This window comes from Hipposideros armiger, unplaced genomic scaffold (assembly GCF_001890085.2).
Source record: "Hipposideros armiger isolate ML-2016 unplaced genomic scaffold, ASM189008v1 scaffold_591, whole genome shotgun sequence".
Lineage (NCBI taxonomy): Eukaryota > Metazoa > Chordata > Mammalia > Chiroptera > Hipposideridae > Hipposideros > Hipposideros armiger.
In genome coordinates, this window is record NW_017731941.1 from 134999 (window position 1) to 158006 (window position 23008).

The following is a 23008-nucleotide window of genomic DNA, read 5'->3' on the forward strand; positions in this document are numbered from 1 at the left end:
AAAAAAAAAAAAAAAGTCATGGGGATGTAAAGTAAAGCATAGGGAATATAGTCAATAATGTGTTATATACATAGTCAATAACTATGTATAGTGCCAGGTGAATACAGTTGAGTAACTATGATGTACACCTGAAACTGATATTCTATTGTATGTTAGCTATATTTTAATAAAAATCTTTTAAAAAATTAAATTAAAAGGTTATAGGAGTCTTTTAACTTTGACCACTGGTCATGGTATCACCAGGAGGTGCCCCAAGTAACCCTAGAATTACCCCACTATGCACAGCTTCTTTCACCACTTACCCTTCCCCTGCCTCTCCCACACCGGGATTAATCACAATCCCATCCCTCCTCTGAGCCTTTGATTGCTGTTCAATCTACCTGGGATGTCCTCCCTCCTGCCTCACCTATCTTCAAGGCTCTGCAAAGATCCCTCCTCCATGCAGCCTCCCTTGCTTTCCCTCTGAGCCCCCAAGGCTCCTCATCTCCAGCCACATACGTCACCTTCTCTTTGGGGTTCAGAGTCTTTATCTCCTGCATTTCTTCCAAGTAAACTCGGCCCAGGACCAGGAACCCCGGGGCCCGGAGTGACCAAATTGCAGGAAGTGAAGGAGGGGTGTATGTTCAGGAAACCCTAGCAGGGGTTAACTTCAAGATGCAGGGGGCAGGGAAGGGGGGTGTACTATTGCTCAAGACTTCCCCCAACTCTGTTCTATTATATCACCTCCTGAAGTCTTGTGCAATGTTCTACCCACACTGTGGGAGTGAAAGGCCAAGCTCTGCCTGCCCCTCTGGTTGAGCCAGGACCCTCTGGCTGAGCCAGGACCCCCTGGGTATGCACCAAGGGTTCGGAGAAGGATGGGGTATGAAGCAGACCCCTTCCCAGGATCAGGGACTTTCAGGAGCTGAGTCATGATCTAGTTTCTTGCTCATTTCCAGCTCCTTTCTGGAACAAGACAGCCCAGCCTTCTCAAGCCAGAGCCCCCCTTCCACAGGCCAGGAGCCAGGAGTTACACATCTTGTTTTCTCTATACACTAGACGCCCTCTGCAGGTCTCATGAGGTTGAGAGCCCAGGCACGGAGCCCCATATCCTCTTTTCCCTATGCACTGGCCTCCCCCTGCAGGCCCTGTGAGGTTGAGCGCCACAAAGGGACGAATTGAACAAGCAGCTAAAACACACCCACACAAAAACACACAAGCTCCTAACACCCTCACCCACCTACATATATCCATACCCACATACACATACACAGTCATATAATCAATTACACAATCAATAGCTTACATACATTAAGGACACAGCACAGACATTTAAGCATATAATCACAATATGGATACAAGAACACACAAATACATAATTACATACACACAGACATGGGCACACAGACACACACTCACACAGACACAATCTTTTCTCCTAGAGAGGAGTATTTGTTTAGAAGAAATACGTTGAAAAGCTGTTAAACAGAACAAGGGTCTCAAGGTCTGGGCGGTTCTTACTAAATGCTAATCTTGCTAAACATTACAATGTAGCACAGTATTTTGCAGATGTAGAACTCAACCGGATAAGTGTAGCCAACTACCAAGAAGAAATCAATGTGTAATTAACCAAAGAGTGTATACAAGCCTATAAGAAAGGGATGATTCATGTCCCAAGTGAGGCTGACCAGCCCCCTCCTCAGAAATCCCCTTAATTCCTAGCATAGGGAAAGCATGGTAGGTTCTCCTCAAGCTATTCCTCTGACTCAGCTTTGGGCATAGGAAAATTGGTCAACAGGGGAGAGGGACAGTGCTGGCTGGTCAAGAGGGTAAAGCCCTAAAGACCTGAGATGTGAGATAGGGGAGCTGGACCTGCTTCCAAAGAACTTTCCCTTTAGCCCTGCTAGTCTAAGGGAGGAGCAGACCTCAGATAATGGATGCATAGGCACTGGGATGGGCCTAGGGGAATCTACGGAACCTGAGAGGAGACCCTCTCGAGCCTTACCCTGCTACTTGTGATTGTCCTCAGGGAACCATCTTTCCTACTTCTCCTATCCCCAGGCATCTTAGGACCACAGAAAAGAGTTGGAAGTGAGGAGAAACCTGGGGAAAAGGGAGGCACTCCTTACTTTGACGTCTAATCCTGAACCAAACCCTGACCCCTAGCCTTGATACTGATGGTTCAAATGCCTCTAAGGAGACAACACTGTAAACCTTCCCCTAAGTATGACAGTGCAACCCCCTGCCACACTTCCCTTGTCCAAACTAATTGCTAAGAGCTAAAGACAAAGAATGGAAAACAGGGGTGGAGGGGCTACTAAAGGAGAGTTATAAAAGGGAAAATAGTTCTTCCAAATAGAGATATACAGTAGGGAAAATATCTAGCAGATTCTGCTACCGTCTCATGTACTGAAATTCAATTCAGACACTAACCACCCAGTTAGTTTCAGACTCCACGGGTTTAATAGCACAGTCCGCAAGATGCCTGCCCCCATTTGAAATGCCAGCCACAAGTGGGGTCCCCAGGCCACCTGCATTTCTAACCAACTGGCTACAAGTGCTGGGGGTTCCCCCTCAGATTCAATTCACTAGGATGACTCACAAGGCTCAGGAGTGCTATACTTACAATTCGTTTTTTAAAAAGGAAAAAATCAGAAACAGCCAAATGAAGAGACACACACAGGGCAAAATCTGGGAACGCAGAGCTACCACATTATCTCCCTAGAGACACACAGGGCACATCATCCTCCCGGCACATCGATGTGTTCACAAACCAGGAAATGTCATGACCTTTGGTGTCCAGGGCTTTTATTGAGATTTCATTATATAGGCATCATTGAATTGTTGGCCACATGACTGAACTCAGTCTCTACCCCCAACCCCTTCCGCGGAGGTTGGGCCAACTCTCCAATGGTGGGTCTTTCTGGTGACCATCCCCATCCTAAATCATCTCATCTCTTAGCATAAACTCAGGTATGATCCAGGAGGCTCAGAAGTAACAAAGACACTCCTATTACTTTGGACATTCCAAAGATTTAGAGTCTCCCTCTCCAAAACCAGGGACAAAGGCCAGTCAAATTCTTTATTACACAACAGAAAGGAAGAAATTTTTGTACATAAAAAATGAAAGCTTCAGGGGACCATAAACAGGAGATAGCTACAGACACACACACACACACACACACTCTCTCTCTCTCTCTCTCTCTCTCTCTCTCTCTCTCTCTCTCTCTCTCTCTCTCAGGACCACCCCAGACTCCCTCACCCGCACCATCACTCTTCTCATTCTCCCCTACCCAGCCTCACAGTCTCACAGTCTCCACACAAGCAGAAGGGCTCCTGCAACCCATACACTTGCTGCTTCCAAAGATTCTAACCATTTGTCCATCTCCATCTGTCCTCCATGGCCTCCTGAACAGCACCGCTCCTCTCTTCAGAATACTGATTTCTTGGTCTTCCCTGGAAAGGAGAGGGGGTAAAATGGTAAGGTGTGGGGAATAGCAGGGACCTGGGAGCCTGTGAAGAAAACTGTGAGATCAGATTAACACCCAGGTCTGAGTGTGTCTATGAACCTGAGAGTGCACATGTACCAGATGGGTGTACCCGTGTGATTGCATGTCCCTGTGTACTGTGGGTATACCTGTGCATTGTGTGTGTTCCTATTCAGTCTATACATGGGCTTATGTGGTGTAGGTGTGCCTGTGTCCTGTGTGTGTACCTGTGGGATATAGATATGCCTCTGCCCCAGGTGTTCCTATATGTGTCAGTGTTTCGATGGGTCCTGGGCCTCTGGCTGTCCTCTCCAGAGGGTCTGTCTCCTCTAGTCTGGGTTTCCAGAAGAAGAAGAGGACAGCACACATGGGTGGGGGAGACAGGAGCACTAAAGCTGTGGCACTGGATTCAGTCAGGGCTCTGGGCTTCCCACCTTACAGTCCCTCAAGTCCTAACACTAACACCTACCACCCCAGCTCTGAGAGATGCCAACAACTCTGAGGACTCTTGTCACTTGGTGAACCAACACCCAATTCCTGGGAACATCTTTGGTGCCTTTTTGTTCCTATCTCCTCCTCAAGGATGGCTGCAGGGTACTGTTGTCCTACGAGCGGGGGTTGGAGAGTAACTGATCTACTCTCCCAATCATCTCCCAGGTACCTATGCTCACCATCTTACTTCCCTTCTCTTTGCTGAGCCCCTTCCCACAAGTAAGCCCCTAAACCAGGTTCCCAGGTGTGGTCCTCAGTTTCTGCCCCACACACCAGGGCCTTACAGGAAGCTAAGGTCCAGGGCTGCTCTAGTCTCTCTGACCTCTGACTCCAGGCTCACCACGCTGAGGGTCACCAGCTCTGCACACCCGCAGGTCAGCCCTGGGTGGACCGTATAATCCAGAGACTGCAGAACTTTGCCAAGGCAAGCCCAGCCCTCCCCGGCCCTGCGTCCTCCCTCTGAGCCCCTGCCCAAGACCCCAGCCCATGACCTTGCTTCTCCTTCCTCCCCCAGAACAAGTGAGTTGAGTGAGTCTGGCGGGAACACAGCTTCTCCTCCACACCCAGGCTGCAATGCTTCCAATAAAGTCCAACTGGTATCCATGGCTCTGTCTGTCATCTGTCTATTTGCGGCCCAGGCAGGGAAAGACAGGTATGAGAGGGAGAATGAGGGTGGGATGGGGAGAGGGAGTAGGTGTATCCATTCTCCACACTTCAGCCCGAGGAAACTTTCACTTCACTCATTTGTGATCGCTCTCTCTCCTACAGTCCAGCCATAAGGCTCCCTTCTTCCCTCCAAAGACCAACAGGGGCAGCTATTTCCAGACTCCCACACTGGGCTAATTGTTCTTTCTGGGCTCTACCACAATACCCTCTACTGTCCCTAGCCAGATCTGCCAGGTTTATTGTAATGATCTGATTTTCTCTTTCAATCCCTGCATCTCCAACCCAAATAATAAGCCATCTGAAGGGAGAGACTATGCAACCTGTCTTCTTTATAGCTGTATCCCCATGCCCAGCACAATGCCTGCACATAGCAGACACTCAATAAATATCTGTTGAATGAAATGACTTCAGGAACAAAAATCACAGGAATGTAGGTCTCAGCTCAGAGAGAAAGGGCTATGACCCTTTGGCCATTAAGTGACCTGGCAAAGGCCACTCAGCCAACAAATATTTCCATAGCCTGGCCTGACTAGACTGGGCCCTCTCATGTGGCCTATTCTTCAGTCCAGGGTCATACAAGTGGAATGGGGCAGACAAGAAAGGCAATCATCAGGGCAGAAGCCAAAAAGATTCAGAGTAGGAGAGGGAATTGGAAAAACAGTACTGGACAACGTCCCAAAGATCTTTTCTTGATGCCTGTTACTGAGCTATCTACCTCCCAGGATGGAGCTCCAAAATCTGACTTCATACCTATAAAAGAGGGTCCAATTCCTCGTATCTTAGTAATAAACCCCAACTTTGTCCCTTTAGTGACAGGCCCTGGCTCCACCTCCTGGTAACATTCTTGACTCCGCCTCCTCTGAAGAAATGCTCTAACTCGGCCCCTTCCGGGTAATAGGCAAGCCCCACCCCTGGTGCGCGACGAGTCCCTGTGACGTAACGGTAACGGTCTGTTTCCGGGGTGGAGCCAGGGAGGGCGGGAGTTTAGGCTGCGCCGACCCCTCAGCCCCCCTCCAGGTGACCCCAGCCCCCGAAAACCCTCACCGGGGGCCCCAAATATCCCAGCCTCATGACCGCAGTGCCTTTTGCCTTGACCCCCTAAATGCCCCAGGCCTCCAAGGTGACCGACCTCTTAATTCCTTAACGTCTAGTGCCTCCCCAAATCTCTAATCCCACCCTGCCCCAATGTGGCAACTGAGGCTTCCCGGGGCACCTGCCTCATATTACCTGAAATATCAGACTGGTTCTGAGAATGAAAGAAAAAGGGACCAAGGTTGGGGTATCCTTGATCCAATCATGCCGCTCCCCAGGAGACGTTTGGAGCCCGGGACATGTCGGGATTGAGGAGATACGAGGTGGCGCTGGAGGCGGAGGAGGAGTGAGTGGAGGCGGGGTTCTGCGGAGGAGGAACCTGGCCGCTCGGGGGTTGGGGGAGGGCGTGAGTTCTCTGGGGGCGGGAGGAGCAGGAGGGGTGGGACCCCTAAGGGGGCGTGGGCTGTGATGGGATCCGCCTCTAAGGGGCGGGGTGGGGCCTTGAAAAGACGTCCGAGGAGTCTGTGGGGTCAGCCCCGCCCCGCCCGGCCCGGCTCCGCCTTCTCTCTGCAGGATCTACTGGGGCTGCTTCTACTTTTTCCCGTGGCTGCGCATGTGGCGGAGGGAGCGGAGGTGAGGGGGCCCTCCCCGGGCATGGACGAGGCTCAGTGTCGGAGGACGGATCGGGGGGAATCCGGGAGTCCCCGCCCCGTCTCATGCCACTGTCGGGTCGCCCCACAGCTCGGCGCACCCCCGGGAGCAGAAGCTGGAGCCTCTGCGGGGCCTGATGAGCTGTCTGTCAAGCGGCCTGGGCCCTGTTCCCCAGCGCTCGGGTCGCGGCCTCCCCCGCCGCACCCCCAACGCCACTGTCCAGCCAGCCGGTGCATTAAAGATTTAAACCGAAGCCATGGTGCTTCCCTCCTGACTCTGTCGCCGCTGCCGCCATTCGGGCTGGGAGCCCCCTTCCATGCTAGCTGTGTCCTTAACTGACAAGGCCTCCCTCCCAAATAGGGTGCCCTTCCATGTCCAGATCTCTTGTATTACTAAGGGCCCCTCATCAAGCCTCCCGTAACTATCAGTGATTGCCTTTCACCCCCCTGCTCCCCAGCCCCCCAACATACCGTGGGTAGCCCATACGGAGGGAACTAAATAGCCATGGCTTGGCCTACCTCCCAATCTTATTTCCACATTGATGTGTTCTCACCAGCTCTCTGCTACCACCTTCCTCCTAGCCACAACTTTGCCAGATATCCAAAGAATCTTCTTTTCCTGGAAGTGGATCTAAAATATTTTAAGCCCGGAGTTGTGGAAGTAAGCTGTGAGAGGAAGGGAAGATTGCTAGAAGCTGCCTCCCTCAGCCTGCCACAGGGGAGTAATTTGGGACCGTTGGAGATTTTTCCTATACTTAATAGCCCAACCTCCAGTTCCTCCAGTCTGATCCCAAGTTTAAAGATACTCGACATCAGCACACCTAGCAGTTCTTGCTCCCTCCCTAGGAGAACCCAAGGGCCACACTGTTCCCTGTTGCCCCTTTCTGTCTTGTCACCCAGTTAGCCTGAGACCCATTAACTCCTAACTTGCTGCGAGTCAGGAACTCTGGTGGGTCTACTTTCAGTTAGGGACTGGTTGCAGCACCAGAAAAGGCACAAGAGGATGCCTTTTACTTTAAAGAGAGAGACAGTTTGTGGGTAGAGGGCAAAGCTAACTTTCAGCTTGGGGTTGCCCCTGCCACAGCAAGTTGTGGCTAAAGAGAAGATTTGGCCCTATCTGTGGAGAAGCCAAAGGGGACAAATGGATGCATACACGGAAGAATTCATTTCTTGCCTTCTCAGGTCTCTAAACTGACTGGTCCATGAGAGACCATAAAGTATGTGGCAGACAGCCAGCTGATGAAGATCTGTGACAAGATGACGGCACCTCAATCGCTGCACCCAAGCTCTGGGTCATAAGTCCAGACTGGAGGGTGGGAGAGAGATCCTAAGACCTCTGGTACTAGAAGTTCAAGATGTCTCTGGGTTGTGACCACCTTTAAAAATGGACCCGGAATCTTGAGCCATTTAATCACAAATGTGTACATTAAGAATCCCTTCAAAAGTGGAGTACCCTGTGCAGCCTTGGACCTATATCTCACCAGAAATTATCAGAATTCCTGAGTACCTACGAGTCAAACTCCAGGGAAGGGCCTTCAAGCGTCACTCTGGACAGGAGGGAGAAGCTCCAGTTGTTCAGCCTAGGAAGGGGACTAGTCCCTATTCTTGGAGCCAATGGTCCCTCCTGGTTGCAGCAGCCCTGCAGCAGAATGAGATGCCCAGGGAAGGCGTGAGTCCCTATCCCAAAAGACCTGCCCCATAGACGGTAGCTGGCACAGAGCAAAAGGCTGCAGAAGGCACCCCTGCAACAACCAGATAAAGGCTGGATTATTGGGTTATAGCTCAGTTTATGTTTCAAATACAAGGCAAGACTTGAGGGCTGAAATCCCCAGACCAAGAGTGGGAAATCCTTTAAGGTGCCAGAGGCACCAAATTTAGCAGCTTGCCCCTGCCCTAGGCAGTTCCTAGCTTCCTGGAAAGGACAGGAGGAGGAGGAATTTTATGCTGGGTGTGTAAGGGGAAGAGGGGAGTGAGGGCTGAGTATGGGATTAGGAGAAAAGGGACAGTAAGGGGATGAGAGGTTGGTGCTTTAGCAAGAAGATGGGATGCAGGGGGTGAAGGGGTTGTTGACAGGGGTATTAGTGGACCTGGGTGGGGAAGGGGGATGTTCCTCCAGGCCCACAGTGGAGAGAGGCTGGAATTTGAATAGAACAAGAGAGGTAATTGATCTCTTGAGTCTGAAGTCTCAATAAGCCAGGGACTGAGTCTGGAAACCCCAGGCCCCCAGAGGTTGGCATTTCTGGGACAGGACTAGACAAAAACAGGAAGATTTCTTGGGTCTTGTACCTGTTCAATAGCAGCAACCTGGCACCAAAGACATTTTCTCTTCCCTCATCTGCCCTCCTTATGCACCGCACCCTTCCTCCCTGTCTTATCTTCAGGGAAAGCAGCACCCACCTCTGCATCCCCATGGCGCTCCCAATAACACCAAAAAGGGCCTTTCCCAGCTTCTCCAAATGTGACTGGTTCCAGCCAAGAAAACTCCTCAGCCAGAAGGGCCTGCTTTAACGACCCATTCCCATCAATTTCTCCTGATAAGACAAGCAGGCTTGGGCAGAAAACGGGGAGGAAAAAATGACGGCAAGTTGGTGCTGGCTTGCCCTCTGCTCCCATACCACCCACAACTCCATCAGAATTTTGTGTGCTAGTATGATTGTGTGGTTGGATGACTGTAAAAACACAACTGTGTGGGAGTGGGACTTTGAGTATAACTGGGGCTGTATGATTCTGTCTATGGTTGTCTGATCCTGTGAGGTTGATCGAGTGATTGAGGTGTAACTGTGAATGTGTAACTATGGGTATGGGAGTGTGAATGTCCATCACTGGAGGATCCTTGGCTTCCCTTGCTCAGTTACTGTACCATCAGTCCTCATATCATGCGCTACCCCTCTCCCCAGCTTCTCTGCTCAGGGCTTAGGACCCCATGGGAAATGGCAGTTCTAGAAAAGGAGGGGGTCTATGGCACAGGAGTCTGTGGCAACTAAGACAGGAGTGTCACAGGATGAGCAATACATCTTCACCTGCCTCTGACTCACCTGATGCCCCAGGTAAAAAGCACCCAAACAAAAAGTAGGGGAGACGGAGGAAAAAGAAGAACGTATCCAGGCTGAGCAGCATGAAGGGGCCCTCACCCACCATCAGCTTCCTGCTGTTACTGTTGCTTCTGAGCTCAGACCCTGGAGCAGGTGAGTACTTGGAGGTCTAGAAGGCTACGGATCTGGGAAGGGAAAAGGGGCCCAGGAAGTTCAACTTCCAGCTGTTCGATGGAGGGGTTTTGGGGTCAGGAGCCCTCTGAATACATGGCCGCACTGTCCCCTAGCAGTGATACTGCCACCCAGCACTACCTGCTGTACTCAGCTCTACCGACAGCCACTCTCAAACAAGCTACTGAGGAAGGTCATCCAGGTGGAACTGCAGGAGGCTGATGGGGACTGTCGCGTACAGGCTTTTGTGTGAGCTCTGACCCTATCCCTGACTCTGTCCTCAGTCATAACCCCTGATGCTGATCCCAGTCCCAGCCCCAATTGTTAATTCTGATGTCAACTCAAGTTGTCATCTGGCATTTGCCCTAACCCCTGGACCCTAACTAACCTCATCCCCAAACTATGACCATGGCTTTCGACCTTTCCTAGGCTTCACCTGTCTTGACACAGGGTCTGCATCCACCCCCCAGAACCACAGCGTGGCTCAGTGGTTTGAGCGCCAAGGGAGAAGGCTCCAGGGGACTTTGCCCAACCTGAATTCTAGGCTGATAGAGAAAGTAGGCCGGGGCCCCCAATAGCCAAAATAATAAAGCAGTATTGAACAAGTCTCTGATTGTGGTCTCCAAGTTCTATGCATTCTGCGAGCCCTGAATCTGAATCTGGAAGACATCAATAAACTGAAGAACCTCCTCATTCTCTTTATTTACACCTTCACAACCCCCGCCAGGGGCAAGACCAAAAGCCAGGGACCCACACACACTCCCCAGGCACCTACATATGTACATACAGAGAACAATGTTTCCCGCCTCACATACACATGGGCTCACATGGACACAGACATACATATTTACACACATTCTGCTGATGGACCTCCAGCTCTGGGATGAAATCAGAGGTCCAGGTACCTTTCATCTGGTAAGTTTGGAACAGAGTCTCATAGAAATGAACTCCAAACAGAACTTCCAGTTGAGACCCCATACACCCATGAGGATTCACTGTCCTGCCTGGGTTCTATCTGTCCATCCATTCACACCAGCAAGATAGAGTTATAGGTGGAATCAGCTGAAGCCTCCTGGGTCCTCTACAGGTTTGGGGCTCCTAGAAAAATCAGGAGACAGATCAAAGGGGATAGTAGGACTGGGTCTTGGCCCAGACACCCTGAGAATGAGGGAGGAGACCCAGTTCTGAGCTTAACACTCCGAGAATGAATAGGGGAGCCCAGCTCTGCGTGAGCCCCAACACCCTGAAGATGAGGGAGTGGACCTAGCTCTGGGCTCAGGCACATCAAGAATAAGGGAGGGGACCAAGCTCTGATCCAACACACCCCAAGAATAAGGATAGCTATCCAGCTCTGAGCCTAACACACTGAAAATGAGGAGGGAGTCCATCTAGGAGCCCCGATACCCTGCAAGAAAGGGAAGGGACCCAACTCTGAGCCCAGAGACTTAAGAATGATAGGCCCATTCCTGAGCCCAGACGTCATAAGAATGAGACCCAACACCCTTACGATGACTGGGGCATCTGACTCTTAATCCAGACACTCAAAATGAGGGCACACATCTCCGTGTCCAAACCTTCTGGAGTTCCTACTCACCTGGAAGCTTGTCAACTGGAATCATTGGGGCCAAGAATCCAGGCTTTTGGGGTCCATCCTTCCCATCCGGTTTCAGTCTGAGCCTGAAGCATAAAAAGGCAGATATCTCCCTGACAATGTAGGACATTTCAGTCTCCTCCAAAAGGGTTTATTAGTAAAGGGTCAGGAGAGGAGTCAGTAAGAATCATGAAGTTAGTGGACAGAAGGGAGAGTGGTTCCAAAATCAGACAGGTTCATTGGGAAGTCATGAGGGGTGGGAAAGGGTGTGGTTTATGGGTATCAGAGGGTCTGGATGGGATCAGAGGCTGAGGCACCAATGGCAGTCACTTACCAGAGCCCCAGTGCCAGGGCCCCAGCCACCAATCCCAGGAAAGAGAAGATTCCCAAAGATGCCAGAACAGCCATCTGTTCCAGGGGGTCCCTGTGGTCTAAGAGGGAGGGTCACATGCCACTGTGAGCGCGAGCCTGACCAAACTCAGTGCTTCCTTCTCTCTGGGGCTTTCCCATCTTCTAACAACTTTGCCCATCTACCCCAGCTTACCAAGTGGCCTCGGGTCTGGCAGGAGGGAGGGTCTTGGGGGAGCAGGGCTGTCTGCCTGAGGGTTCTCCTCTGGCTGTGTGTACGGCTTACCCCCAGCTGGTATCTCCTTTGGTAGGGGCCCTGAAGGGAGGCAAGATCTGAGGAGAATTGTCCATGTAGGGTGGGGGTAGAGGTCAGGGCCTGCGGACAAGCCAGGGCCTTGCTTGGACACAAGGACACTTAGGAGGCAGAGTCTAAAAGGGCAAGGCCAGCTTCTGGGGACGTAGCAGGGATGGAGGCTGAGGGGCAGGGCTTAAGTTAGAACAGGGATTAAGCTAGGGCAAGGCTGCAGGCAACCCCGGATGAAGCCTGCGACAGCAATTGCCAGGACTGCATGGACTGGGCATGTGCCAAGCAGCCTGGTTCTTGCCAACTGGTCCAACTGATAGATGCTGAGAGGCGGGGCCTCCGCTCTTTCCTTTGGCTCTGTCTCTTACCAGTGCTTGGAGTCCCCCAGGCCTCTGGGCTCCAGGCGCTCCAGGTGCCAGCGTCCAGAAAATCCCGGGCACTGACTCGCACAGCATGGGGCAACCCGGCCACAGCATCTGTGATCATCTCCTCTAAGCCAGCTGGCTCCACCTAGCAGTGAAGATGGTTCATCACCTCGTTATTCAAGCTGTAAGCGCTGAGCCTACATGTCCTCCAGCCCCAGCACCCCTTCCTCCCAGGTCTGTCCCTGTCATTCTGGTGGAGCCATCTGGGCCTCACATGGGGTGACTGGTAGTGTCAGGTTTACACCTAGTGTTTGGAAGACAAAAGTGCATAGTGGTTATATAGACAGGCTATGCCATCAGTCTGCCTGGGTTCAAATGCTACTGAGTGACCTTGGGCTTCTCTGTGCCTCAGTTTCTTCATTTGTAAAACAGACATGAATAAATCTAAACAAGATAATGCATGTACAATGCATGTACACAGCGCTCAATAAATATTGGTTATTATCTGAGGCAGCCAATCTTTGACATCTCCAGAGGTAGGAATTCACTACTATCCTTATCTGGGTATATGAGTGTTTGTACGAGGATGTACCACAGGGTGAAAAACACTTTTCCTAGAAAAGCTATTTTTAAAAAGTCACTGCTGTCTTCCCACAGATAGGCTTTCATCAGAGTTGCTGCCCTGAAGGGCAGAGGCTTGGTCTGTAAGTCCCTGCTGCAACCCAAGCAGCCCACACAAAGCCTGACCCATGGATGGCACTCTGTAGGGGGAGGCGACAGGGCTTCAGTGACCTGCCAGTGCTGGAAATCCATGCAGAACACCCAGAAACATGAAACCAGAGACAGGACCCACAGCCCCAAATTGGAACACACTCCAGGCCTTACCATGGACCAGGCAGGATGCTGCACTGGACGGTACTGCAGCCGGAACTTGAGCAGGAAGTGGGGCTGGCGGGGCCAGGAGGCAGGGTACATCCAGCTGGCACGCAGGCGGCGGGGGTAGCCAGGTACTGATTCTACCCGAAGTCCCTGGGGTGGGTCAGGACGCACTGAAGGTGGTGAAGACACAAAGTAAGGGCAAGTACAGGTACCCATCCCTGCCCCACCATCTCCCAAAGGAAGGCAGGTGTGTGCCTAAAGGTACCTGTGGGACGCACTTCCAAGGGGGGTGGGAAAATCTTAAGCTTGATCATCCATTAGGCTCAGGACCTGTCTGTCATCCCTATTATAACATGAGCTGGGATCTGGGGACAGGTTTTTGAAAGGTTTGTTGAATTCAAGAGTGATTCTGCTTTCATCCAAGGAAGAAGATGAGTTGGCCCTAATTCCAGCCAGAGATTTAGAGCCCCCCTCCCACGCACAGATCAGAAGGAAGGAGGGGCCAATAGGGCTTCTTGGAGAACAGGGAGGACTTGATATGGCTGCCTTCAGCACAGGGCCTAGAAGCAGAGAGGTAGCTCCAGGGCTAGGCAGCCAGGAAGAACTTCGAGGGGGGGGGGGGTCATGGCAGCCACCTCTAGAGGTGGAGATAACCCTGCCTCCTGGGCTCTGATCTCTTTGGCTTATTAGTCTCCAAGGGGGCCATCTATGCACTGAAACAGGATCTATATTGGGCAAGAACTGTTTGGGAGCTTTGGCGGGTCTGGGGGGGATATCTGTACACTGGAGTCTCTTTGGGGTCTCTATGGTGGGGATCTGGAACTCTGGGGGTGGGTACTCACAGATGCTCTGCAAGCTCACATCCAGCAGGCGTGTGCTGGCCCCCAGGGGGTTCACCTCAGTCACATTGATCCGGTACTGGCTCCAGAACTCTGCCCCGTGGACCACACAGCGGGTAGCCCCTGGGGGATCCTGTGGGCATGGCCAGGGCCCTGTGGATGGACTCACCCTAGGAAGGAAGATGTGGTCTTGGGCTTTGGAAATGCTCATTGTGGGATTCAGCTGGAGTCCCCTGCCTCTCCCTCATGTCCTACCTCTGGCCATCAGCTCCTGGCACTGTCTTCTTCCTGGCAGAGAGGGGGCCATCTGAGGTCAAGAAGGAAAAGAAGGTCCTCCCTCCCTCTAAGGCCTTCCTCAGGACCTTCCTCCCATACCCACATTGTGCCAGCACACCCAAATATACAGACATACACACGCAATCATGCACACACCTGTAGGAGGTGAGGTAGCGGGTGGGTAAACCGCTGACCTGGCTGGGACTCCATGTGCAGGAGAAGTTCTCATAGTCAGCTGCTCGGCAGGAGACAATAGGGCGGGCTGGGGGGTCTAGAGGCAGAGGATACAGCTGGAGACTGAGAAGTCCCCAGTCCTCCCATCCCAGAGGGCTTAATCAGGACCTTGAATCCCTCAGGAGCCCCATGTCTCATCACTGTTACCCAATACTCCCCAACTCACAGCCCAGCTGCAGGGTCACCATGCCCCCAAGTGCACCATCCAGGGTCCGGCAGATGTAGGTACCCTCGTCAGTGCTATCTGCCAGGGCTAGGACCAGTTCATGCCCTAGCCCAGAGTCGGGTCCCTGGAGCAGCCTTGTCTCCCCGTCCCGAAACCAGGACACTGGGGCCCTGGGGGTGAGATGAGGTGATGATAGAGGCAAGATTTAAAGTATAAGTCAGACTATGCCACAGCTCTCCATCGGCTTCTCACTGTGCTTGCAAATAAAACCCAAACTCCTTCTGTGGGCTCGCAAAGCCCCTGGTGATCTAGCCCTTGTCTTCCTTTCCTTCTTCAGCTCCTCTGTCTCTTCCCATCACCTGCTGCACTCTGGTCCTGTCTTGTCCCATTGGTCTTCTTTCTGTTCAAGCGTTTTGAGCTCATTCCCACCTCAGGGCATTTGCATTAGCTGTTCCCTGTCTACCCCAACCTGCCTGACTGCCTCCTTCCTGACCTTCACAAATCAGCTTCAATGTCACCTCCTCAGAGAGGCCTTCCCTGATTACCAATAAAAGGGAACCACTCAGTTATCCTCTTCCACATCACTCTCTTTTGATTTTCTGCCCTGCACGTATAGGTACCTGGGAGATTCTTATTTGCTTATTCTCTGTCTGCCCCATTAGGATGCAAGCTCTGTGAGAGCCGACATCTTGCCTGGCTTATACACTGCTGTAGCCCAGGGCCTATGGTTTGAAGGTTAGGACAGATAGAAAGGTGAGGATTACAGACACAGTGGGCAAAGAGGGCAGGGGCATGATGACTGAGCAGGGTCAAGAAAGGACCACGAGTGTCAGCCCAACAGGCAGGTGAGGCACTTACCCAGCAGTCACACCAGGGCAACACAGGGTCATGGACCTTCCAGGCTGCCCATACTGGACCCCTGCGGAGAGCAGTTCTAAGGAAAGTCTCTTTCTTTCCCTCTTCCCAACCACATACTTTGTGCAAGTGAGAGGGTAAGGGGCAGACTTTCAAGCCCTGGGTGGGGTCACTGGGTCAGAGTATCACGTTATAATCTAGAGACAGAACTCAGAGGACAGGGTAGAGAGGGGATGTTGCTGGGTTGGATGTCAGGGGCTGGAGCCGCAGGTTAGGCATGGGAAGGGGCCCCAGTGAGGGTGGCAAGTCACAAGTCAGAGTTGGGGTCATAGAATAGGGTTCTTCTCACCTGGGGGGCCCCAGGCCTGGGGGCAGGAGGAGGCAGACACCAGGGCTGTAGCCACGGCCACCAGGACCCTGCTCAGCCCTGAGCAGCTGCTGCTCATCTGTGAGGAGAAAGGCAGTGTCTGCGATCCCCCATCCCAGATAAAGCCTGCCTCCTCCTCCCCCAAACTGGGGCTTTCTAGGAGGAAAACTGAGGTACCGAGTGGGGTAAGAATATCAGAAATCACTGAGGGATCTGATCTAAGGTCCCCCTTTCCACTATACACACACTGTATGCTACACACACACACACACACACACACACACACACACACACACACACACCCTCTCCATCTCAGTCCTGGGCTTAGGGCCCAGAACAAAAGCCGGAGGCAACAGACTGTGCCAGCACCGCCCCACCCTCACCCTCCACACCACCCTTGGTGCCCACCCCTGGCACCAAGAGCTAGCTGGCACCAGCTCCGTCATTCCCATTAACTCCTCAATCCAGCTGTTGGGAATCCCGGTGTCTACCTGGCCCAGGGATAGTCCTTGCCTCTGACTGACCTGAGGCATCCCTCAACACCCAAGGGCTGTCATGGTGGGTCTGAGCCCATCCTGTACTCCTGCCATGGGACCTAGCCCTGCTCTGGCTGCCAAGCCTCTTCTCGCGTGGGCCTGGCTCCTTGCTCTGGCTCCTTGGGCCACTCATCCGGGCCTACTCTGGAGTCTTATGAGTCTCAAACCTATGAGTCTGGATGGGGCTAGGGTGCAGGCTGAGGCTGTAGAGTTAAGCAGATCCAGATGCCCTGGCTGCTGCCAGAGGCTGGGGGCGGGCGAGGAGCCAGCAGATGGAGACAGGGTGGCGGGGAAGGGAGAGGAGGCTGAAAGGAGCTGGGAGTATGCAGGGACAGGGGCCTGGAGTTGGAGCCACAAGACCAAGAGATGATCAGAGATCAGGACTGGTAGGTGGTGGGAGCTCAGTGAAGTGAGGTCTGGGCTAGGGCAGCAGGAACTCAGGAAGGCTGAGGAAGTGACCAACTATGTGTGTATGGGGGTTGGAGGGTGCTAGGAGAGAGGGATTCTGGATGGGGGAAAGCAAGAGGAAGGCAGTGGCAAACCGGCCATGTAGACAGCAGAAGGGCAGGTGGCGGGGAGGGCCCTGGGGGTGGGGGTGCTTCAGAAGAGGAGGACACACACCCCTCCCAAGTACAGCAGAGCAGAGGCCTCCACGTGTCTGTATGTCTGGGTGTCTAGTGGCTCACCCCTGGTCCCCCAGCCACATTTACCCTGCTCAGCCCCACCTACCTCGGTGATCCCAGGGGCTGAGTGTCCATGGCCTCCAAGACTTCCTCCCACCAGCTACAGCACCCGTCTCAGCGCCACTCAGTTCTGGGACCCCAGAATCATCCCCTCCTTCCCTCTCCCTGCCCCCGCCCCTCTGGGCCCCGGAGCTCAGCCGCCCCTGGCCAGGCCCCCTCCCCCCCCTTTCCTCCTCCCTTCCCACCCTCCTCCCACCGAGGCCCTGGGAAGGGAAGAGGCCTCCCCTCAGTCTGGAAAGGAAGCCACAGGCACAGCCAGCAAGAGGGAAAGGAGGGCTGCTTATGTCCCTATCAGGGAGAGATGCCCTGTGTTTTTACACAAACACAGTCACATTCACGTAGGGACTCGCTAGGTACACTCAACAGAAACACACTCCCCTTGAACAAACGTGGATACAATCAAATGAAAAATCAGACACATACTCTTGCTCCCACTCTTTTCACTCCCTAGCAAATATTTCCTTAGGGCACAGCTGGCTGTATTTTGATGGGAAGGGAGGCCCCAGGTGGGGGGATATAAAGAAAAGCTAGAGTCCAGTTTCTCCTCCCCTAGATGTTCCAGCCATTTCTCACCTCCCCCGCCACTCTCTGGGCCCCAGCACCAGGAAATGCCTTTGGTCCCCTGGTGCCAGATACACAAGACCCACACTTACTCTCAAACACACACTCTCAGATACAGCTACTCGCAGTCACACCGATAAACTCAGATATCCTCACTCAGACTCAGAGACTTACATTTACACCTACCCATACACTCACACATCTTATTATTCCTTTCACAGTCACATGCATACTTACCACTCTGCCCCTGGGATGAGGTCACAGCACTCCCTAAAAGCAACTCCTCATCATGGTTTAAGTCCCCTCTTCCAGGGACCCCTTAGCATGGCAGACATCCCACGTTCATCACTGTTACAGGCCCCCAGGTAGCCAAAGAGACAAAGGTGAACAGGACAGTCAGGCACAAGGGTAGAGAGAGACAGAGATGTAGAGAACCTGAGAGGCAGAACTGAACAGTAGACACACAGAGATGCCTAGGGAGACTAAACTGTGAAGACACACAGAGCCATAGCTCTAGGAAGAAAGGAGTAAGGAGAGAAGAAATATAAGGAAACTGAGTCAGACAGGGAAATAAAAAAATAGGGAGCAGTGGACCAGTGACAGGGATTCTCGAGTACAGAAAGGAGAAGCCAAGTGTGTTGGGGATGGGTCTGTCTATGCTGGACACTCAGTAGAAAGGTGAGTCCCATTGGCTGTTGAAGTGGGTCCCTCTTCACAGTGGGACTCAGTTCCACTTGCACACAGTCTAACAGTAAGGACACAGGACACACACATAGTACCAGTCTCACTCTTGCTCTACTACTCCTGAAGTCACACTGGTGCACACCAACCCAGCAACCCACTGGCAGAAACAGTCTGAAACTTTACCAAAACACATTCCTTTATGTGGTCACAGGCCCTCTCACACACAAACAACACGACCCAGTCTCTCACCAAAACTGCACATTGACAGATACACACTTAATCTCACACTTGCACAGCCACACGCAAACTGACACACGCAATCACATTAGCTGACAGTTGCACAAAGTGACAGTCGCAGAGCCTCGCACACTGGCATCGTCACACACAGCCTCACAGTCACACATACACTGACAGTCCGTCAGTCACCTTGGGCCCTTCAGAGCGCTCCCCACCCTGCCGCACCCTCTCCTGGCAAGGATTCCTCATGCATACCCACGGGCCCCACCAGGTCTCACCTTCCGCGGCCTCCGCCGCCAGCGCCCTCCGCCCTCGCCCTCTGCCCTGGCCTCGACTCCCTCCCGCCCTGGGGCTCCCGCAGTGGGGGCGGCTCCGCCCAGGCACCAATGGAAGGAGAGGGGTGAAATAGGGAGGGTCTCGGCCCATTGGAGCCTCCAACTGCCAATCACCTCCACCCCCACCTCTGCCGGACACTTCCTGTCCCGTCCCGGACTGAGGAGGCTGCAGGGGGAGGAGGGGGGGAGTCAGAGTCTGGGGCTGGATTCCTGAGTCCTTGCCTGAAGGCCTGTCCTCCTGAGACAGCAGGACTGGAATCTCTCAGGCCCACTCTCGGTCCCCTACCTTCTGTCCACAAACAGCCTCAAGTTCAGTGGCTCAGGAGCCACAGGGCAGGTGACTGGAGAAGCTGAAGGTGTCCCTGACTCCAGATTAAGGATTGGGATAAGGCAGTGGTTCTCAAACGTTGTTGGACATTGTGGTTTTAAAACTGCCATGCCACACTCCAAACCAATTAAATCAAAATCTCTGGAGGCTGGATCTAAGCATCAGTATTGTTTAAAACTCCCCAGATGATTAAAAAATGCAGCCCAATCAAAAGTATAGGGTCAGGTATGTAGGTAGGTAGGTAGGGGTGTGTGTGTGGGTGTGTGCTTGCGCGTGTGCTCCTTAAGAAACCAGCTACCTATCCAGTGTTCTCATCCATTCCCCAGTGACTGGGAGCTTAAGGGAGATGTGTACCATGTCTATCTGAGCTCCTTCCAGACCAGAGCAACACTCCAAGTCCCAGACTCTTCCCCTCCAGGGTCTCAAGGAAGAAAGAACCCTGGGCAAGAAGGAAGATAGCCAAGGTTCTCCTGGGCCAGGTCATCATTGTCCGCCCTTGGTGTGATTTTCCCTCCCAGTTCCCTTGAGAGAAGAATGGAGATGAAAAGCGTTCTGGCCATCCTTGCATTGTTCACAAGCCCTGTCTTCACTTAAAGCTTTGGACGGCATCACATCTCCTGGGTTGCATGGCCTGTTGTTCCCACACGGTTACACAGTGTTGCTGGTTACACAGTCTTGCTGGGGAAACAGGGCCAGAGAGGAGGGGACAGACCTAGGGTCGGTCACTCCAGAAAACATCTTGTCCTTCCAGACCCTGTGACTCCTAACTTTGACGGCCCCATCCCTGCCGGAGCTGTTTTTGGCCCCATGCAATGATTAGGGCACAGGAACAACAGAGGTGTACAGAGCCTGCACATACATGCTACATGTTGGGAGTCTGGAGAAGCCAAGAACACAAAGCCGTGTACACATTCTCTACCCACCCCTTCAGCCCCTGTGGGCTGGAGCAGAGCCAAGCTGCAGCCACTCACAAAGCCAGGGTTCTGGCCAGCAGCCCAGGATCTGGCCACTGACCACTGGGACCAGGATTCTGCTACCAGCTCCCCACCAAAACTTCAGGCCCAAACTTAGTGAGCGGACACCCTAGGGGCGGTGGCAAGGGGGGGCTCTTACTTTCCCAAAGCCTCAGCCACATACAAAAACACAAGATTTTTAATCAGTTTCTTAAACTGAGATGACTTTGTTACTCCAGAAGTAAGAGAATCTATAGGCCAGACATAATACTGAGTATTAATTTTGTTCAGAGATTTAGGGGAGAATTTTGGTATCCTTAAGTTTTTGCACATCCATAGGCAAAGAAAAGTTGTGGCTGGAGCTGTGCCTTCTGCCTTTAACCCCAGACCTCTGAGGGTTAGAGATCACATTGCTCTGGCGTTAGAATTTGTGATTAAAGTTTGAGAAGTACAGTTTTATTGACCCCCCACATCTGCCCAAACCCTAGGCCCTGGTACTCTCAGGCAAAAGGCCCTGGGGTCAGCGTGGTCAGGAGATGGCTGCTGTCTCCCTGTCCTTTGGCCCCAGGCTGTAATGAACCTCAGGAAGTGCTCTCAGTCTCTCCGCAGCCTGGAAGGGGAAGAGGGAGGGTAAGGGCAGCCCAGAGTGGTGGTATGGAGTTCTGAGTGAGGGCTGGTGGGACCAGGAGGCTGGTGATAAGGACTGCTAGACTAACCAGAGGATGAAGGAGTTGAGCAGCTCCTGAGTCCCTAGGAATGCCCAGGGTATAAGGGTTCTCAGGGTCATGATTGTTGGGATCCCTTGAAGAAATGGGAGAGAAAAGGGGACCCAGGGTGCTCCGAGTCCTGACCTGCTCAGGGGTGAGGTCCCTCTGAGCCTGGGCAAGCATTTCGTAGCCAACCATAAATTTCCGGACAGTGGCAGAGCGCAGGAGCGGAGGGTAGTAATGAGCATGCAGCTGCCAGTGGTCCCAGCTGGCTTCGGCCTCTGATCCCGTGGGAGCCCCTGACAGGAAGAAGGCAGATATAGCTGGCAATGGCCCTTTCTTAGTTCTGCAGCCTAGCCACTACCCCCAAACCAGGCTAGGTACCTGAAAACTACATCTCCCAGCATTCTGTGCCAGAGAGGAGACCAAGCATCGTAAAGTACACTGGGAGACATATTTTCACCAAGTTAGCTGCTCCACCCTCATTCCCAGCAGCCCTGCTCTGGACATTTCCCCCAGCAAGAGTTTCAAGGCCTGCTGGGGGTTGCAGTCCACTGGGCTGAGCCACAGGAGCCCAGAAATGAAGTTGGAGTTATATATAGGTGCTCAAAAAGCCTCACCGTGCCAGCCCATGGTGTAGGGAAAGGAGGTCTCAAACAGGTTGTCGTATTTCGTCAAGAGCTTCTTCATGATGAAGGCTAGATCTGGAATCAGAGCCTGACTCTCAGCCAGGGGCTTAGATGCTGGCCCTACCAGAGCCACCCTCATAAAGAGCCTGGCCCCAGGGTCCTAGTTGGGAGGCTTACCATCACGCTCAGCAGGGGTCAGCTCAGGCAGGCGCCGCACATGCCGACGGGGCAGCAGCAGTGTCTGGAAGGGCCACACTGCCCAGAAGGGGACCAGCACCAACCAGTGCTCACTGGTTAGGACCAGACGTTCCTGGGAAGACCGAATGGAGATGAGGTCATCAAGGCAGGTGTTAGGGGTCAGCAAATAGGCAAGGGAAGCAGAAGAAAAAACGTACCCAGAATTTGATGGCTCCATCACTACTACCCTAGTCTAAGTCACTATCACCTTTCCTTTAGATTATTGCTATGACCTCCTAGCAAGTCTCTCTGCTACTTCCCTTCTACCCTTCTACTTCACACACCTGTCTCTATTGGGGAGAGGTTAGGGGCTCCTTGGGGACAGGGCCTGGCTTTCTCCCACCTTCCTGAGCAGCTCCTGGTGGACATACTTCATCAGCAGAGGTTCTCCATGCTGATTCTGATAGGCCCGCTGAGATCGCTCCTCACGCTGGGCAATATCTGGCAGGAAACTGCTGGCCCACACCTGTCAAGGAGTAGGAACAGAGAAGAAAAGGCAGGTCCTTCACCCCAAAGCCTCCACATCACTAGCATACTCTCTGTCCCATCTTATACTCCAATTCCCCTTCCACTCCCCACAGTATTGGCTTGGACTCAGCCTAGAAATCCACTAGAGCCTCTGACATACGCTTACCTGGCAGTGGGGGTGGGGGTTGGAACAGCCCATCATGGCTCCTTTGTTTTCAAAGATCTATCAGGTAGGTAGGGAGCTTTAGTAACCAAAAAAACCAGCAATTCAACCCCTCCAAAACACACCCGGTGGAAACAGGAATGCCACTTCCCAACTAAAGCTGTACCACCTCCTCCCTGCCCATCCAGGGGGAGGGGGCAACCTCACAGACCTGCACCCAAGGGTACTGGGCACCCAGCTCTTCTGTGACTGTGGCCCACACATCCACAACAGCACGGATCTCAGGAACTGACATGAGTGGCAGCGTCATATCAGACCAAGGGTGGAAGCACAGGACCTTACTAAGTAGAGGAAGGGAGAGAGGGATGACAGAAATATAGGGCTTGGCTGTGCTAGGGGCAGCGCCCAACCCCAGTGCTCAGTCCAGGCCCTGGGTTGGAGGTTGTAAGAGAGGAAATCCATAGTTACCAAACTCCTCGAGCAGCCTCTGCCTGGAAAAGAGGGTGATCACTGGGTCCTGAGATAAAGGGGTATCATTCTCTGCAACAGAAGTCCCCCCAAGAAGTCCAGCCTCTCTTCCCTCCAACAGCAGCTAGAGCTAGGTTACCTGGATTGGGGGCATCAGGCTGCAGAGCTGGGAAGTCATTGTCAAACAGGAAAGTGCCATCATAGTGGGGATTCACCTACAGACAA

At 52.8% G+C, this 23008-nt stretch overlaps 4 protein-coding genes across 11 annotated transcripts in view; 2 read left to right on the plus strand and 2 right to left on the minus strand.

Moving 5' to 3' along the window:
- Positions 1–2922: 2922 nt before the first annotated feature.
- On the minus strand, positions 2923–18837 carry IL11RA (interleukin 11 receptor subunit alpha). Of its 3 annotated transcripts, XM_019624476.1 has the most exons (14): positions 18774–18837; positions 17812–17922; positions 15717–15813; positions 15371–15431; positions 14513–14682; positions 14269–14383; positions 14092–14124; positions 13840–14006; positions 13004–13167; positions 12122–12263; positions 11646–11765; positions 11436–11532; positions 11105–11187; positions 2923–3435 (listed from the first exon to the last, which is right to left on the minus strand). In XM_019624476.1, exons 3-14 carry the CDS (start codon positions 15811–15813, stop codon positions 3410–3412), a joined length of 1275 nt encoding a protein of 424 aa, XP_019480021.1. In that variant the 5' UTR covers positions 17812–17922; positions 18774–18837; the 3' UTR covers positions 2923–3409. The 3 variants fall into 3 exon arrangements, with proteins under 3 accessions (XP_019480021.1, XP_019480020.1, XP_019480022.1); XM_019624475.1 differs by lacking the exon at positions 17812–17922 and having other exon boundaries at positions 2935–3435; positions 18774–18832; XM_019624477.1 differs by lacking the exons at positions 2923–3435; positions 17812–17922 and adding an exon at positions 10184–10608 and having other exon boundaries at positions 18774–18832.
- Positions 4596–6561, plus strand: LOC109371781 (uncharacterized). 6 transcript variants are annotated; one of them, XM_019624484.1, is made up of 4 exons: positions 4596–5567; positions 5936–6003; positions 6192–6290; positions 6399–6561. In XM_019624484.1, the coding sequence occupies exons 2-4, from the start codon at positions 5957–5959 to the stop codon at positions 6553–6555; spliced, it is 303 nt and encodes a 100-aa protein (XP_019480029.1). In that variant the 5' UTR covers positions 4596–5567; positions 5936–5956; the 3' UTR covers positions 6556–6561. The 6 variants fall into 6 exon arrangements, with proteins under 6 accessions (XP_019480029.1, XP_019480031.1, XP_019480026.1 ...); XM_019624486.1 differs by having other exon boundaries at positions 6231–6290; XM_019624481.1 differs by lacking the exon at positions 4596–5567 and adding an exon at positions 5582–5745.
- Positions 9345–10285, plus strand: CCL27 (C-C motif chemokine ligand 27). Its single transcript, XM_019624480.1, is given in 4 exon segments — positions 9345–9492; positions 9627–9759; positions 9940–9973; positions 9975–10285. Coding segments are annotated over 4 exon segments (351 nt in total). The 5' UTR covers positions 9345–9422; the 3' UTR covers positions 10089–10285.
- A 474-nt stretch (positions 18838–19311) lies between the features above and the next one.
- GALT (galactose-1-phosphate uridylyltransferase) overlaps positions 19312–23008 on the minus strand; it is a 5158-nt gene continuing 1461 nt past the window's right edge. The window contains exons 3-11 of the mRNA XM_019624479.1: positions 22923–22998; positions 22784–22832; positions 22527–22656; positions 22319–22375; positions 22028–22150; positions 21625–21757; positions 21439–21522; positions 20963–21117; positions 19312–20721 (exon numbers count right to left, since the gene is read on the minus strand). Coding sequence (XP_019480024.1) covers positions 20641–20721; positions 20963–21117; positions 21439–21522; positions 21625–21757; positions 22028–22150; positions 22319–22375; positions 22527–22656; positions 22784–22832; positions 22923–22998 — 888 coding nt within the window. The 3' untranslated portion in view covers positions 19312–20640. The remainder of the gene's footprint in view (positions 20722–20962; positions 21118–21438; positions 21523–21624; positions 21758–22027; positions 22151–22318; positions 22376–22526; positions 22657–22783; positions 22833–22922; positions 22999–23008) is intronic.

What these genes read in the sequence shown, in the direction of transcription:
- IL11RA (XM_019624476.1), bottom strand. Translation starts at nt 15,813, where the DNA reads ATGAGCAGCAGCTGCTCAGGGCTGAGCAGGGTCCTGGTGGCCGTGGCT. An exon ending in CCAGGCCTGGGGCCCCCCAG is followed by an intron (nt 15,432 to 15,716) that starts GTGAGAAGAACC and finishes TGCTCTCCGCAG; the next exon opens with GGGTCCAGTATGGGCAGCCT. An exon ending in AGCATCCTGCCTGGTCCATG is followed by an intron (nt 12,264 to 13,003) that starts GTAAGGCCTGGA and finishes CTTCACTGCTAG; the next exon opens with GTGGAGCCAGCTGGCTTAGA.
- LOC109371781 (XM_019624481.1), top strand. An exon ending in GCGCTGGAGGCGGAGGAGGA is followed by an intron (nt 6,004 to 6,191) that starts GTGAGTGGAGGC and finishes CTGTGGGGTCAG; the next exon opens with CCCCGCCCCGCCCGGCCCGG. An exon ending in ATGTGGCGGAGGGAGCGGAG is followed by an intron (nt 6,291 to 6,398) that starts GTGAGGGGGCCC and finishes GTCGCCCCACAG; the next exon opens with CTCGGCGCACCCCCGGGAGC.